This window comes from Quercus lobata, chromosome 1, assembly GCF_001633185.2.
Source record: "Quercus lobata isolate SW786 chromosome 1, ValleyOak3.0 Primary Assembly, whole genome shotgun sequence".
NCBI classification, from domain to species: Eukaryota; Viridiplantae; Streptophyta; class Magnoliopsida; order Fagales; family Fagaceae; genus Quercus; species Quercus lobata.
In genome coordinates, this window is record NC_044904.1 from 50323552 (window position 1) to 50338549 (window position 14998).

Below are 14998 nucleotides of genomic sequence, written 5' to 3' on the forward strand. Positions count from 1 at the left end.
GCGGCAGTCCAAGAGAAGAAAGCAACCCTAGGAGGGACCTTTGAATGCCACACAGGTTTCCAAGGGAAAGAAATGTCAGGAGTAGAGGAAAGGGAGAGATAGTACTCACTCACTTTAAAATTATTATTCCCTGCTGATTCCCAACATTTTTTGTCTTGACCTTCGCCATTAAGGGGCATAGAATTGATAAGATCCAGAAAAGTGTAAAAATGTTCTGTTTCCCAATCTTGGGGGGCTCTAGAAAAAAGAAGATTCCAGTGAAGCCTTTGGTTAGGAAAGTGCATAACATCTGCAATAGAAGACTCTTTATTACAACTAATGTTATAGAGTTCTGGAAAAGCCTCTCGGAGAGTACAGCTTCCACACCACACATGATGCCAAAATTTAGTTATGTCACCAACACCAACCTCGAACTGAATGGATTTCGAAAAGGCTGGCCAGCCTTGTCTTATGGTCCAAAGACTTACACCATAAGGATTAGAGACTTCTTTTGTACGCCAACCTTCCCAATCATTCCCATATTTAGTCTCAATAACCCGCTTCCAGAGATGGGTTGTCTCTCTTCCATATCTCCACAACCATTTTCCCAACAAAACTTGATTGAAGGTTCTCAAATTTCTAATGCCCAAACCGCTGGACTGCAAGGGAGAACAAACCTGTGCCCATTTTACTAGACGGAATTTAGGAGACTCATCTATCCCACCACATAAAAAATTCCTTTGAAGCCTCTCAATACGAATAGCAATATCCACTGGAATAGGGAAGAGAGATAGGAAATAAGTTGGCAAACTTGAGAAAGTGTTTTTGATTAAGGTAATCCTACCACCTTTTGATAAATATAATCGCTTCCAACTCATTAATCTTCGCCCCATTCTTTCTAGAATAGAATTCCAAATTGCCCTATCCTTGAATTTAGCACCGAAAGGCAGTACCAAGTAAGTCATTGGCAAAGATGACTATCTACAACCCAGCAAGGCCATAAGCTCCCCCATATTAGACACCTCTCCAATTGGAACTAATTCTGACTTAGCCAGGTTAATGTGCAACCCTAACATCTCCTCAAAAGAGGATAAAATCTCCCGCAAACATTCAATCTAACTTGTTGAAGCATCACCGAAAATTAAAGTGTCATCCGCAAAGAGTAGATGGGCCACCATCAGGGGGGGTATTAGATTTGGTACCAACAGTGAAACTCGAGATGTGTTCAGCCAGAACCACACCATCCAACAAGCGGCTTAATGCCTCCATAACAATAGCAAATAAGGGTGGGGAGAGAGGATCTCCTTGGTGCAGCCCCTAGAGCTCCCAAAGAAATCCTTAGGAGAGCCATTTATCAGAATTGAAAATCTCACTATGAAGATACAAAACAAAATCCACTTTCTCCATTTCTTAGTAAAATCCATAGCACTGCAACAGATACATAAGAAAATCCCAACTGACATGATCAAAAGCTTTTTCCACGTCTAACTTACATAAAACCCCAGGTATCCCTGCCTTGAGCCTACTATCCAAACACTCATTAGCAATTAAGATAGACTCTAGGATTTTGTCTATCCAGAACAAAAGCATTTTGAGACTCAGAGATAATCCTAGTAATCACCCTTCTTAGCCTATTAGCCAGCAACTTGGAAATGACCATATAAATACTGCCCACTAGACTAATGGGTCTAAAGTCTCACATTAACAGTATCTACTTTCTTTGGAATGAGAGCAAGGAAAGTTGCATTAAGGCTTTTCTCAAAGACAGCCTGTGAATGAAAGTTTGCAAGAACCTCCATAATTTCAAGTTTTAAAACGTCCCAACAAGCCTTAAAGAAAGCCATCGAGAAACCATCTGGTCCTGGAGATTTATCGCCATTACAACCTTGGATGACACCATATACCTCCTCTTCCTCAAATAGTCTATCTAAGCAAGTAGCCTCCTCCTCAGAAATCATAGAGAATTCCACTTCATCTAGCACAGGTCTTTGGCCCTCATTTTCAGAGTATAATTGTTTGTAGAAATGAGAGATGCAAGCTGATATTGAATTTGGATTCGATGGCAATTCACCTTCCACCAAAAGATTGTCTATGGTATTAAACCTTTTGCGGGATTTTGCTGTTCTATGAAAGAACTTAGTGTTTCTATCCCCTCTTGGACCCAAAGGGCCATAGATTTCTGCCTCCTATATATTTTCAACCATAAGAGTTACCTTTTCAAGATCAATGTGAAGCCGTTCTTTTTCCAAAGTCTCATCATTTGATAGAGGACAACTATCTTCTAGCAAATCAAGTACTTCAAGACTCTTCCATAACCTGTTCATCTTATCCTCCACATTGCCAAATTCTTCTACATTCCATTTCTTTAAATCTAGCTTCAAACTTTCAATTTGCTTGCAAACTTTAAGCTAGGGGAACCTTGAAAATGATAGGACTCCCACCAAGTTCTCACTTTCTCCACAAAACTCTATGCCTTTAACCACATATTCTCAAAGCGAAAAGGGCGGCTGCCTCTGTGAAAATTTCCCCCTTCTAAAAAAACTAGAAAGTGATTTGAAAGTAATCTATGCAATCTTTTTTGACGAATGTTAGGAAAGTGCTCTTCCAAATCAGAAGAGAGAAGAAACCTATCAAGCCTAGACTGCGAAGCCACTACTCTAGAATTAGACCAAGTAAAAGTACCACCTTCCAATGGTAAATCGATAAGATTGTGTTCATAAATGAAATCTGAAAAATCAATCATGGCTGATGAGGAGGAATCTGCACCAAGTTGCTCTGAAGGAAATTGCACTACATTAAAATCACCACCAATGCACCAAGGCACATTCCAACAACTATGAATACCTGCCAACTTTTCCCAAAGCAAATGTCAATCACAATCAGAGTTTGGTCCATATACACTAGTGAAAGGCCATACAAAATGATCTACCACATTCTTAAACTTGCACGAGACAGAAAACCTTCCCACTGCTTCATCAATTTTTTCCACCATCCTTCTATCCCACATCACCAAAACACACCCCGAAGCACCAATAGAGCCCAAATATAGCCAATCCAAATGTTGACAACCCCACAAGCTCCAAATCTCTCTCCTTGTTATCAATTCCATTTTTGTTTCCTGAAGACAAATAATGTCTACACCCCAACCTCTGATCATATTTCGAATTTGAAGTCTTTTTTCACAATCATTCAGCCCCTTAACATTCCAGGAGATAATTTTCAGATTCATTGAGGCATGACAGAATCCTGTTCCCCATTAGCATTTTCTAACAAAATAGAATTATTCTCAAAATTCCAAGAATTTAGCAGACTTTTCAACTCCCAACGCCCTTTAGGACCTGTCTTAAGCTCTCTCTTCTAAGAGCATTCTCCCTGCATTTTAGCTTTCTTCCTAGCCTCCTAAGCTAAAAAAATCCCATTAATTTCCACTTCGAAGCCTTCCAAGGAAGTACCCATAGATTTCCTAAAAGCTTTGATTCGTTTCTCAACCCATGGTGATAAATTGAGTGGAAAGCATTTGCCACCTCTACAAGTGGAGTTACTGGGTTAGCCATGGCCAAAGGTTGGACAACCAGCGGTTCTTTAATCTTTTCCCAATTTACAAGACCCCCATTAGAGTCCCCCAGCTCACAATTTGATCCCGATACTACAGAAACATTATCTAGAGCACCATCACATTCATTCGCCCAACTAACAATATACCCCTTCCTTGAAAGTGTTGTTACCTTGTCCCATAGCTCCCTTGAGATCGGAAAAATCCGACATGCTCCCAATTGAGTGGTATAGTGATAGAGGAATAGCTATCTGCCTCCCTTCAGAAGCTCTATGACCCATTTCTCAGAATTATCCCATGTGTGCTTCAAATCCTTAACGAAATTCTTAATGGAAGGGTGAGGCTCAACATGACAATCCTTAGCGGTAACTAGCACCGGAGCTACTGGCAAATCGGAGATTAGGTTTCCTAGTTCTACTAGGATTAGGTTTAGTTTTCTATTTAAAGAGTTGTGGTGTTTTCTATTGAGGTAGAGATTAATGATATTTTCAGACTTTAGAGCTATAAGCGTGTTATGGTTTGTGTGATGTAGACTACTCCTAGGTGTGATGCCAAGGAACCCTAAGAGTGATTCTTAGGAATTTATCTTTTATTTACTATTCATGGTTACTATTCACATCACTGTTCACTGCAACCCATATCTTGATTTTCACCATTGTTTTCATTCCCAAACCCTATTAATCCTTGTCCCCCTTATTTTCTAGCCTATTCCTCCCCACCAAAACCTAACCCTAATTCTTCAAAAACCAACCTATACCAGATTTGCCCCTGGTGTTCTAAATTAGATTTTGTTGTTCCCCTTGTCCCACGTCAATGGCCCCTATATCTGCATGTTGCTGGAGATGCTAAAAATAATAGAAACTGGGGACTAATGTGGCTCCTGTTTGTATGAAAAGCTGATCAGACTCATCAAGAGCAATGCTTCTCATACCAAGAGAAGGCCATTAAATTTTTGAATATGAAGGAGAACGTAGATTTTTTTTTTTTGGTTGGGGTGGGTTGGCCATTGATTAAAATTATGGGTCATTTTAGAATAAAGATAATTAGAATATGAAATGTTTTTAATTTACTCTGGCATTGGCTATTAGAAGTGGGGATGAGTGAACAATCATCAGATTTGAAGAGGATTGTAAGGACCCAAACCTACTGTAATAATATTGAACCTAACAAAGCTGAGTCCCACATCACTTGAGTGTCCCAAGCTTGTTTCATAAGGAGGGATGCCACTCTTCATTGTGACAACACGTTTTCCACTCTGCTGTTTGCTAAGGGGAGAAGCAAAGCCAAAGCAGACAATATTGTTACAGTGGGTTTGGGTCCTTACAAGGATACTATGAAGCCATTCTCTAGAATTGATGATACTATACAACAAGGATGAAGGCTGTCAGGGAGCTACAGAATCAGATCTGCAACACTAAATATTACTAAAGGAATCCTATGGGCCGGGGCAAAACATCAAGAAGAGCTCAGGGTTTTATTTTACCAGCATTGTGCAGCTAAAGGTTCCATTGTGGAATGTTCGTGGGGGTGAGTGATGGGGAGAAATGAGTTGAGATTCAGATACATAATCTACTACGTAATTTCAAAGCAGATGTTTTTTTCCTTCAAGAAACAAAAATGGGGTCAGTGTCCAAAAACATTTTAAGAAGCATATGTGTGAGCACTTTTGTAGACTGGATTCATTTAGTATCTTTGGGAGCATCTCATGGTCTTTTGTTGTTTTGGTATAAACAGGTAGTAGAAAAACTTGAAGACTTTAGGTGAGCATCTCCTCATGCAAATTTTGATATGTTGAATACAGCTTTATTTGGGCATTCTAAGGTGTTTATGGGCCTACAATAGATGCACCTAGAATGGAGTTAGGGGAGGAACTAACTGGAATTTATAGTTGGTGGAATGTACCTTGGTGCATTGGGGTGACATTAATGTTGTCCAGTTTTCAGCTAAGGGAAGTAGGGCAACTAGGTTAACATCAGGGATGTGGTATTTTGTCGGAATTTGTTTCAGAGCATGCACTGTTGGACCTGCCTCTAGAAGGCAATGTATTTGCTTGGTACAATAATCAAGACCCACCTTAAATGTCCAGGTTAAGGTATATTTTTGGTTTCACTTAATTAGGAGGCAGATTTTCCCAAGTTGAGTTAGAAGTTACTCCAAAGACCACTATATCATATATTGCTTGATTGCAATGGGATAACAAAGGCAAAAGTTCCTTCGAGTTTGAAAATATGTGGTTGAAATCAAAGGGTAGAGAAAGTGTGAAATTGGTGGAGGAAACTACCATTGTCTCCTAGCTATGTTGCTGGCTCTTGAACCTCAAATTATTGAAAAATGATATGAGATTATGGAACAAGGAAACATGTGGTGACATGGAAAAATGGAAAAATGACTTATTGAAGGAAAAAAGAATTTTGGGCAGTAGAAAGGCAGACGGGAATCTGAAATGTTTGGAGGGAACAGGAATGCTCGAGGCTTTGTGGGGGCAAGAATTCAGTGGGCGGAAGCTGACATGCTTATTTTTGCAGTCTTTAAATGATTGAACTATGCAGTCTCTTTTGCTCTCGGTTGAGGGATTACTAGAATTTATTGGATTCCTTGAGCTTTCACTAGTTGAGTTTACTTCTGTTTTATATTTTCTGTTTATTTATTTATTTTTTCTTAGTTTATTTATTTATTATTTTATCTCTTCTGTTTTGTGCTTTACGTGTACCTGGGTAGCAACCTTTTTTTTATTTTTTATTTTTTTTATTTTTAATTTTTTATCTATTAATGAATTATTTACTTATTGATTAAAAAAAAAAAAAATTATCAAATAGACCTGGAAAGTTAGTGCCATAATGTCTACATACAATTAGATTTGTAAATATGTAAGTTGTCTGTCTGGGAAATATAGTTGATACATTAATTCTGATTACTTTGTCAAGTTTCAAATGAAAAGAAAATTTTGTTGATTTAGGCATGTGTTCTGATGCTTATCTTTCATGCTTATATTCTCCAGCCAGTAAAATGTAAAGTTCTTGGCTCTACGGATAACACGAAACAGCATTCTGTTGGTTTATGCAAGGGAGGTTCCTCCCAGCCTCAATCATTTACCCTTGCGGATGAAAATATCATTCCCTCGCCACCTACACTAGGTAACAGCTAATAATTAAAAATATAGCTTTCATTCTCATCCTTTTTCAATGCAATTATTGTTTTGTTAGCATGTATTCTTTGAAGGAGAAATTTGGGATAAACTGGCCTTTGTTTTACTCATCTTTTTGATATCATCATATGCTTTCCATTGAATATTTCAGACTCTCAGTATATGGTTTGTGCTTTGAAGACCTGTGCCATGGTTTTTCATAAAAGGTTTTCATGCACACAATGAATAACATGAAAATTAGGTTGGAAACTCAACTCAGCTAGGCCATAATCCCAGTAAATTGAGGTCGGATATTTGCACTTTTAGTTTGTCCTCTATTATGAGTTCCTTCCAAATTAGTTAGGAAAAAATATTTTATTAATAAAATCAAAAGCATATGCAGTTATTACAAGAATCATAGGTGACAAAAGCCAGTTACAACTACCAAGTATTGAATCACAAAAACACCCTTAACCCTGGGAAAAGCCCAAGACAACATAAAACAAAATATTAATGACCTAATTAACTACCATAGATGCTTACTCTTGGGCATGCTTAGGCTTTTCTGAAGAGGATATTTTTGCACGACGATTTTCAAGATTTTTCATCCTTTTTTTTTTTTTTGTTGGAGGGGGGGTTGCGGGGGAGGGCTATGGGATGGCCTACATATAACCAACAGAGACTAACTGGGAAACGGATGTGTCGAACAACTAGTTATTAGTTACATTTCAGTAAGGCACAAATTTTTTATTTTATGGAAGCTACTTTAGTAAACTTGAGAACTGATTTCCCTATTTGAGATACTTATATCTCTTTAGTAATGTGAACTTGTCTTCGAGGACATATAGAATTCCTGTCCTATTGAACTGAATTGGTGTGAAGGCCATGAAAAATTAGAATTTTTTAATTCTCTTTCTGATCTTTTCTAATTGTAGACTAGACAAGATTGGTTTGACTTAAAGTCCTTTGATGTAGAGCAGGAACACTACAACGTTCAAGGTTAGGAAAAATTAGATTGAATCTTGTGGGTTTCAAGTGGCTTGAAAATCTGTAGCTTTCCATGAACTTGCTCATAGGTCTGGTAAATGTACAGTCCTGAACTTTGGTGGGTCTTGCAGAGTTTAATGGGTTGGCCTGGAATTTGTCGTTGCATTATCTTTTGGGTGGTTGACAACTGGGGTGCATCAATGAGGGTGGGGAATGTAGGTATGGGTTGGTTCTTTTATGCTTTGAGGTGGTGGTGGTGTGTTTTGTTTAGTTGGGTTTGTTGGACTTGGTAATTTTTGTGAAGGTGGCTGGAGGGCAGTTTGTTGGGAATGGTGATCATTGTGGGTAGTGGAATTTGGTCAGGTTAGGCGTTTTGGGGTTTATGGGTTTCAGTATTTCATGTCCCAAACCTTGTCAGGAGCTGGAAAGCGTGAATCCTGTATGTATCTCTTTTTTAAAATATAATTTAACAACCATTTTGTAAGTTAGTGATTGAATTGAAATACGGGAGTGATTGGGGTGGGTTGACCTCGAGGGTGCTGAATGAATGACACAGTGTAAGCCTTTGGAAACATATTACAAGTATGTGGGAAACTTTTTCAAGGTTTCTTACATTTGAAGTTGGTAATGGGTATAGAGTGGAAGTGTGGAATCAGCACCAAGCTAAACTTAGGCATCAGCACCTAAGGCGATGGGAATCAACACCCAACTATTGGAAAATATCCAATCTGAATTTCATTAATCACGTTTGTCCTCCAATACAAATAAACCGATCTCTTATATAGAGCTAGAACTGGAAAATAAAGAGATGTTAGAAAACATAGTTTTGTTTGCATCAAATACAAAGCAAGCAGTGGAAGCAACATAAGGATCTACTTCATTTATGAGAGATGACATATAACTTTGAATTCTAGAATATAAAATAGAAAGCGTACCGTGATAAGGTGAAAATCAAAAGCAAGAAGTAGATAGCATCTTGAGAAGACCTTCAATCTTCATCCCAATTCCACATGGTGCCTAAGAGGTGTGGTCTCTTAATCAGTTTTTACGTACATTTATTTTCCTTTTGGAAAATTGTATTCTTGAGATGATACAGAGAGAACTGTTTTCTCTTCTTTTAATTGTACGTAAGTTTTAATTTCCTTGGTAGTTACTTTATTTAATAACTTATTAAATAAGCAACCGATTATCTAATTGGGTTAGCCTTTTGGGCCAGCCCAATTGGTGGATTTAGTGTATGGCTTGGGATAGGACCAAAGGGACAAGTAAGGCTCTAGCTCTAATGGCTTTGGGCTTCCAACAACTCTTATAGTTATTCATATCTATAAAATCTAATTTCATTAAATATAAACTTTAGTAACTCTTTACTAAAGTGGCCGGCCTTGAATAACTAATTCCCATTAAACTTATCTCAAGAGGATATTTCATGTTTCTATAGAAAGAGATTATAAATTCCATCTTGGGAATAAGTGTTCACTCAACATTACCTAACATATAGAGATTTTGACTGTTAAATTAGGTCTCAGTCTTGATATATCAAAGACTTCTAATTTATCAAAGCAACCTAAGAACAATTAAAAGTTCAAGGATCCCATGAAATTTTGGAGAATCAAAAGAGTAATATGTTGGAGTATGCACCTACCATACAAATTGCATTTGAAGATCAAAGGATTAATGAAGTGGAAAAGATAGATCGAAGGGATATTCTCGTGATTTCGAATAAGCCTAGTCTAATTTCACAAGTTGAATTTGTCATTCCTGGTGAGTTCAAGGATGTGAAAATCAAGGCTTTTCTGTTCACAAAAATGCTTAAAGATTTGGTGCAAATATCTATGGTCCGAATTCTGATCCTTCAACTATTTAAAGTTCATGGTCAAGTATTCTCTAATCAATATGAACAAGCATCAATTTTTATATCTCGGAATATTAAGGACAAGATTCATTTGAAGGGGAAGGGAATGTTTTGACCCGAGATAATGTGCTGGATAAATTTTTATTCGCATTAGAAGTATTTAAATTTAGGCTTGGTGATAGATCTTTATTTGAATAAGGTAGTAGTAGATTAACATTGTCTTGCATTTAAATTGATCACTATGTTTTAGGATAGGATTAGTTCCTATGTTTTAGGATTTGTGGATGAGATTATCTCATCCTTGGCTATTTATGTATGTTGAATGTATTAATGAGAATTAAGCAGAAAATTAACCAAAAATGTCTATTTTCTCTCTCAAGTTCAGGAGATTGGTCATCTCAAATTGACTACACTTATCTTTTATTTCTCAGTTTATAACATTTGGAATCAGAGCCAACCACCACCCCGAGTAATAGGGTGTAGCTTATTGAGTATGGGATCAAATGAGTTGTAGCTTTGTAGTTGAATCTTGGAGGGGCGACCTAGAGACTAGATTAAAATTACTGATAGTTGAGTGGAGCCACCAATAGAGTAAGGGCTACCATTGGATCAGTGTCGCTAGCCCTTTCTTTTTTTGGCAGCTCCACTCACCTATCAGTTATTTTAATCTAGCCTCTAGGTCATCCCCTTCGAGATCTGGCCACAAAGCCTTTTAATATAGTCTCTATGTCATCCCTTGAGATCTAACCACAAAGCCGTGACTCATTTGAGCCTATACTCAATGAGCTACGTCTGATTACTTGACATGGTAGTTGGCTCTAATACCAAATGATACAAACCTCTGGGTAGAACTCACCCTTAAAAACCGGCTTGCAAGGGGAGGGTGTCCAAGAGTTTATATGCACATGTTTAAGCTTACACTTAAGCAATGTGGGACATTAGGATCATAACATACCACCACGCTTCGCAGTTGACAACTCATTCTAGAGACACTGACTCAATGGTAGCTCTTTCTCTTTTTTGGCAGCTCCACTCACTTATCAATTATTTTAATCTAGCCTCTAGGTCGCCCCCTTCAAGATCCGACCACAAAGCCGCAACTCATTTGAGCCCGTACTCAATGAGCTACGTCCAATTACTCGACATGTTGGCTGGCTTTGATACCAAATGCTGTGAACTGATGAACAAATGAAAGAGGAATATTAGGAAATTATAATCTGCTGCCTCTTATTACTCATTCCATACTTTAAATAAATCATAGATGGAATTCAAATTACTAAGGATACTCAAACAACTGACTAAACAATCGTTCCTATCTCTAGATAATAGGAAAGAGTCCTGTCACCACGTAGTTAATCCAACATATCCTAGAGACATAGCAGAATGCAAGTGAGACCAGTAAACAAATCCCTAGCAATTTGATGTCCAGTATAAAACAAAAGCTAACCAAATATAGTAGGAAAATTAGTCATTGGCTAAATTGCAATCAAGTAGTACTTTTGTTCAAGTAAAAGAACTTAGAAGCCAATTTTCACTGAATTGGACTTTACTCCACAATTAATAATAAGGTTTAGCTACTTTTAAGGATTTAAAACACATTTTGTTTTTGTGTGGGACAAATGTGGTCAAAGAAATGGGTGATTTTTTTTTTTTTTTTTTTTTTTGAGTGGGTAAGAAGAAATTTATGGCAACAAACAATAATTAATCAAAACCAACAGTTTAAAATGTCAAACATAAAGGTCAGGTTCAAGTATTGTTTGTGAAGGGCATGTTAACCAAGCAGGTAGAGAATATATTGACAATATTTCAAACCAGCAAATTAAGCCCAACAGAGAGAAGAAACTTCAAACCCAAAGTGACTTGGCCCATGTAGGGCTGATGGGCTGTGACTTGGTAAGTGAACTCACGTGTCTGCCTTGTCTTTAGTAGACTAATAAACTCAAACAGCAAACTTCAAAATTCAATATAAGTTGTGTAGACTCAGGTGAGGCTCGCAATAGGTCTCGAGAGTAGCAGTGATCTTCAGTCAGATCTGCATCGAAGTTTGGTCCGGCAGTGGTGTGCGATATGAAGGGCTTCTGGCACTTGGAATCAGCACCAAGCTAAACTTAGGCATCAGCAACTAAGGTGTAACTTAGGAATCAACACCCAACTATTGGAAAATATCTAATCTGAATTTCATTAATCACATCTATCCTCCAATACAAATAAACCAGTCTCTTTTATGGAGCTAGAATTGGAAAATAAAGAGATAAAGATAACAACATACCAAAACTAATCCTAACTGAACTCAAATACTAATACTTATCTAATCTCAAAAATGAACAAAGGAATCCTAAACTAATCCAACTACATAAGAAATCCAATCTAATAAAGTGTGTTGTCCTCATCAAGAAGCTTCTATGGCAGATTACATATGCTTCACAATGGGAACATGTTTTTGATTGAGCATCTTCATTTAATGTGTTGAAATATTATCATTATTGATCTTATTGTTAATTAAGAAGAAATGAAATCAGATGGATGTTGGGTATTTAAAGCCGGAAATGCTGTAATTTGTCATTTCCCCTCACCTTATGCAAGTAGTTTAAAAAGATAAGAAAGGAAAAGCAAAAGAAACAAGGGCTTGCATGCAAGGAAAACTTTTGTTCACCTTATGCTTGGTAGGCTCAAAATTTTTGAGAATTATGTTCCATAGTATGGCGAAAATAAAAATGGGCTACATATGCTGGAGTGATCAGTGTAGGCAGTGCACACCATTTGAAGTAGTTTAGATTGCATAAATCTTAGAACGTCCAAGTAGTTTAGACCTTACAGTAGTCCCTTCTCAGGTGTTTCTGTGGATGGGTGAGGGATATGGAGGACCTGATAGGCCCACACTTCCCGTGCTAACACCAGGATAACCTAGTAATATCTTGCCTCTTGTGTCATATGGTAGACGATGCTTTTCAAATGTCACTTAGGGTGTTTCTGTATTTGCTCTATGCTTTAGGATTATACTTTGTAGTTGTATCTTTATGCAGTGCATGTGCACCAAACTCTGCATGCAAATTAGTTATTGAAACACGTCATAATTGTCTAATAGATACAGTTGTCCTATTTTTAAAGCAACCGCTGTGATTCTACAAGATCTTTGATTGAAGTTCTTAACAAAAGAAGGAAAACAAGTAAAAAGAAACGAACTTTGATTGAAGGTTATGTTTATTAGCTCATGCCATTTCTTAACACAGTACATGTGATATGTTATTTCACAGAATTGGAGGCTGGTTCTGAAATGGAAATATCTGATATCCAGAAGAACCTCAGAAGTTTGTATGAGTATAATGTCATGCTGAGGGAAAAGCTCGTAGCTGCTCAATTATTGCTTCATGCTTTGGCTAAAAAGTCAGCATCTCCTATAACAGAGAGCAATACGTAGAATTGCTGAAGTATCTAAGCAAGTAAAAGGAGTCCTTATCACTCCACATTACTCAGAATTCTGTCAGAGTTCTCTCAAGGATGCATGGAATTTTCTGCAAACCTTTGTTCTTGGGAGGTTAAATATTGTGGCAGTAATCATCCATTAGATGACCACTTGCTTCATGGAGAGTTAAACCTTGTCACAGGCCACTTGCTTGGAGGATTAGACGGTGGCATGGTAAAGGAGGGGATACTCCATGTACTTGTGATATTTCAAATGGACATTTCCCTTGATATGGTCATTGCTGTTGCTTTTAAATTAGAGTATGGTTCATGGATGGGCTGCAGAAATGATATTGTTTATTGAGTCCTATCTTACCTGCATTGTAATTGCAGAACAGGCCCTGCTGCATGTACCATAAATTCCACTGTAATTGTTTCAGATTTTGATTGTACAAGGGTAAACTGGGAGAAAAGAAGCTGCCTTGGGGGGGGGGGGGGGGGGTGTTTTGTGGGAGGTGGTGATTGTTTGCCGAGAAGGGAAACAATATGTATTGGCTTGGGTTATGGTGAATGATCATTTCCATTTATCTTAAATTTGATGTTTCTTAGATGAGAGCATTAGCTGTTAGCATATGCTCCTCCATAGATACTGTGTGATTTACATTAAAGAGTGTTTTGAAGTTTGGACAGATAGCATAGGATAAAAGTTGGGGGGCGTGGGGTTGGATTAAGGTCATAAATGCCAATTTATCAACCCCAAAACAACGCCCTGCGCACCAACCACACCACCGCCCCCCCCCCCCCCCCCCCCCCCCCCCCCCCGCCGAGCAGTGGCTTAGCCATCATCACAAACAAATCTCAAATATTGGACTAAAGTAACAGGTTTTAAAAATCTTTCTTATTTCTCTTCTTATCACCACAATCTATCTGTTTGGTAACTAAAAAAAAAAAAAAAATTGGCTGGAGTGTTAGGTTTTCGATTTGTTCTTTAGTGATAAAACACCCAAAAAGTTAAACGTACTTTGCATTCTATCACATTGGTTTCTGAAGTTAAATTATTCAAATAAACCACAAAACAGACCCCCCCCCCCCCCCCAACAACAAAAAAAAAAAAAAAAAAAAAAAAAAAAACAGTAATTATAATCAAATAGATATAAATTCATATAACGAGGGATGAGGGCAAAATTGACTGATTAATTTTTACTAATTTTTTAATATAAATGGAACCACCTCTCATTTTCTTCCAAATTCCCATAATTTGGGGAAGTAAAAAATAAGGGGTTTATAAGGATTAGAGATCCTTTCAAACCCCCCTCTTAACCCTTAACCATTTTCCTTCAAAAAAAATTCAAACACGGTTAAGTAAATCCTTCCTATCCTCTTTCATTTATTCATATCTCCATTCTCTCTAGCCAAACACAACAAAGGAATAAAAAATAAAATTAAAAAAAAAAAAAAAAACCCAAGTTTAAGGAGTATTTCAGATGCTGCCTATGTAAGGAAGAATTATATGTCGCATTTGTTATGTAATGAGTGTCTCAACACGTGGGTAACACACTTTTACTCACATGTCATAAGATGTGAGACCCACATGAATCGAGATAAGCATTTCAGTTGGATAAGATATCCCTTACTTTGAAAGAGCCTAACTATAATGTATTTCATTCTTACTTCTATTGTTACATGTAATCCAATTCCCATGGCTTTGTTTGGTTGGGGATGGAAAAGTGGAAAGATAAAAAAATTTTCTCTCGTGTGTTTGGTTGGGAGAAAAGAAGAGTGGAAGATAGAAAACTATTTTATTTGGTTGAGAAGAAAAAATGAAAGAATATAAAAGATAATTTGTATAAATTTATTTTCATGCCTCTTTGATACTAAGAAACTCTATTTGCCTGATAGTCCTTCAGATGAGAAAGTGATAGGTGATGAAAAATATAAAGATGCCAAGGTTACACAAGATGATGATGAAGTGAAAGACCTTGGAGGTCTTAAATAGGGGGAGCAACAGCGTGCATTGAAAGTTGATGAACCTCTTGAGAAGAGGTCTACTAGAGAACATTGAATAGGTTTTTTTTTTTTATAGAATAAATGACAGAATTTT

General features: G+C 37.3%; 1 protein-coding gene across 1 annotated transcript in view; it reads left to right on the forward strand.

The window, feature by feature from the left end:
* LOC115991783 overlaps positions 1-13354 on the forward strand; it is a 28944-nt gene extending 15590 nt beyond the window's left edge. Inside the window, exons 8-9 of the mRNA XM_031115705.1 lie at positions 6531-6666; positions 12750-13354. Coding sequence (XP_030971565.1) covers positions 6531-6666; positions 12750-12913 — 300 coding nt within the window. The 3' untranslated portion in view covers positions 12914-13354. The remainder of the gene's footprint in view (positions 1-6530; positions 6667-12749) is intronic.
* Positions 13355-14998: the final 1644 nt, after the last annotated feature.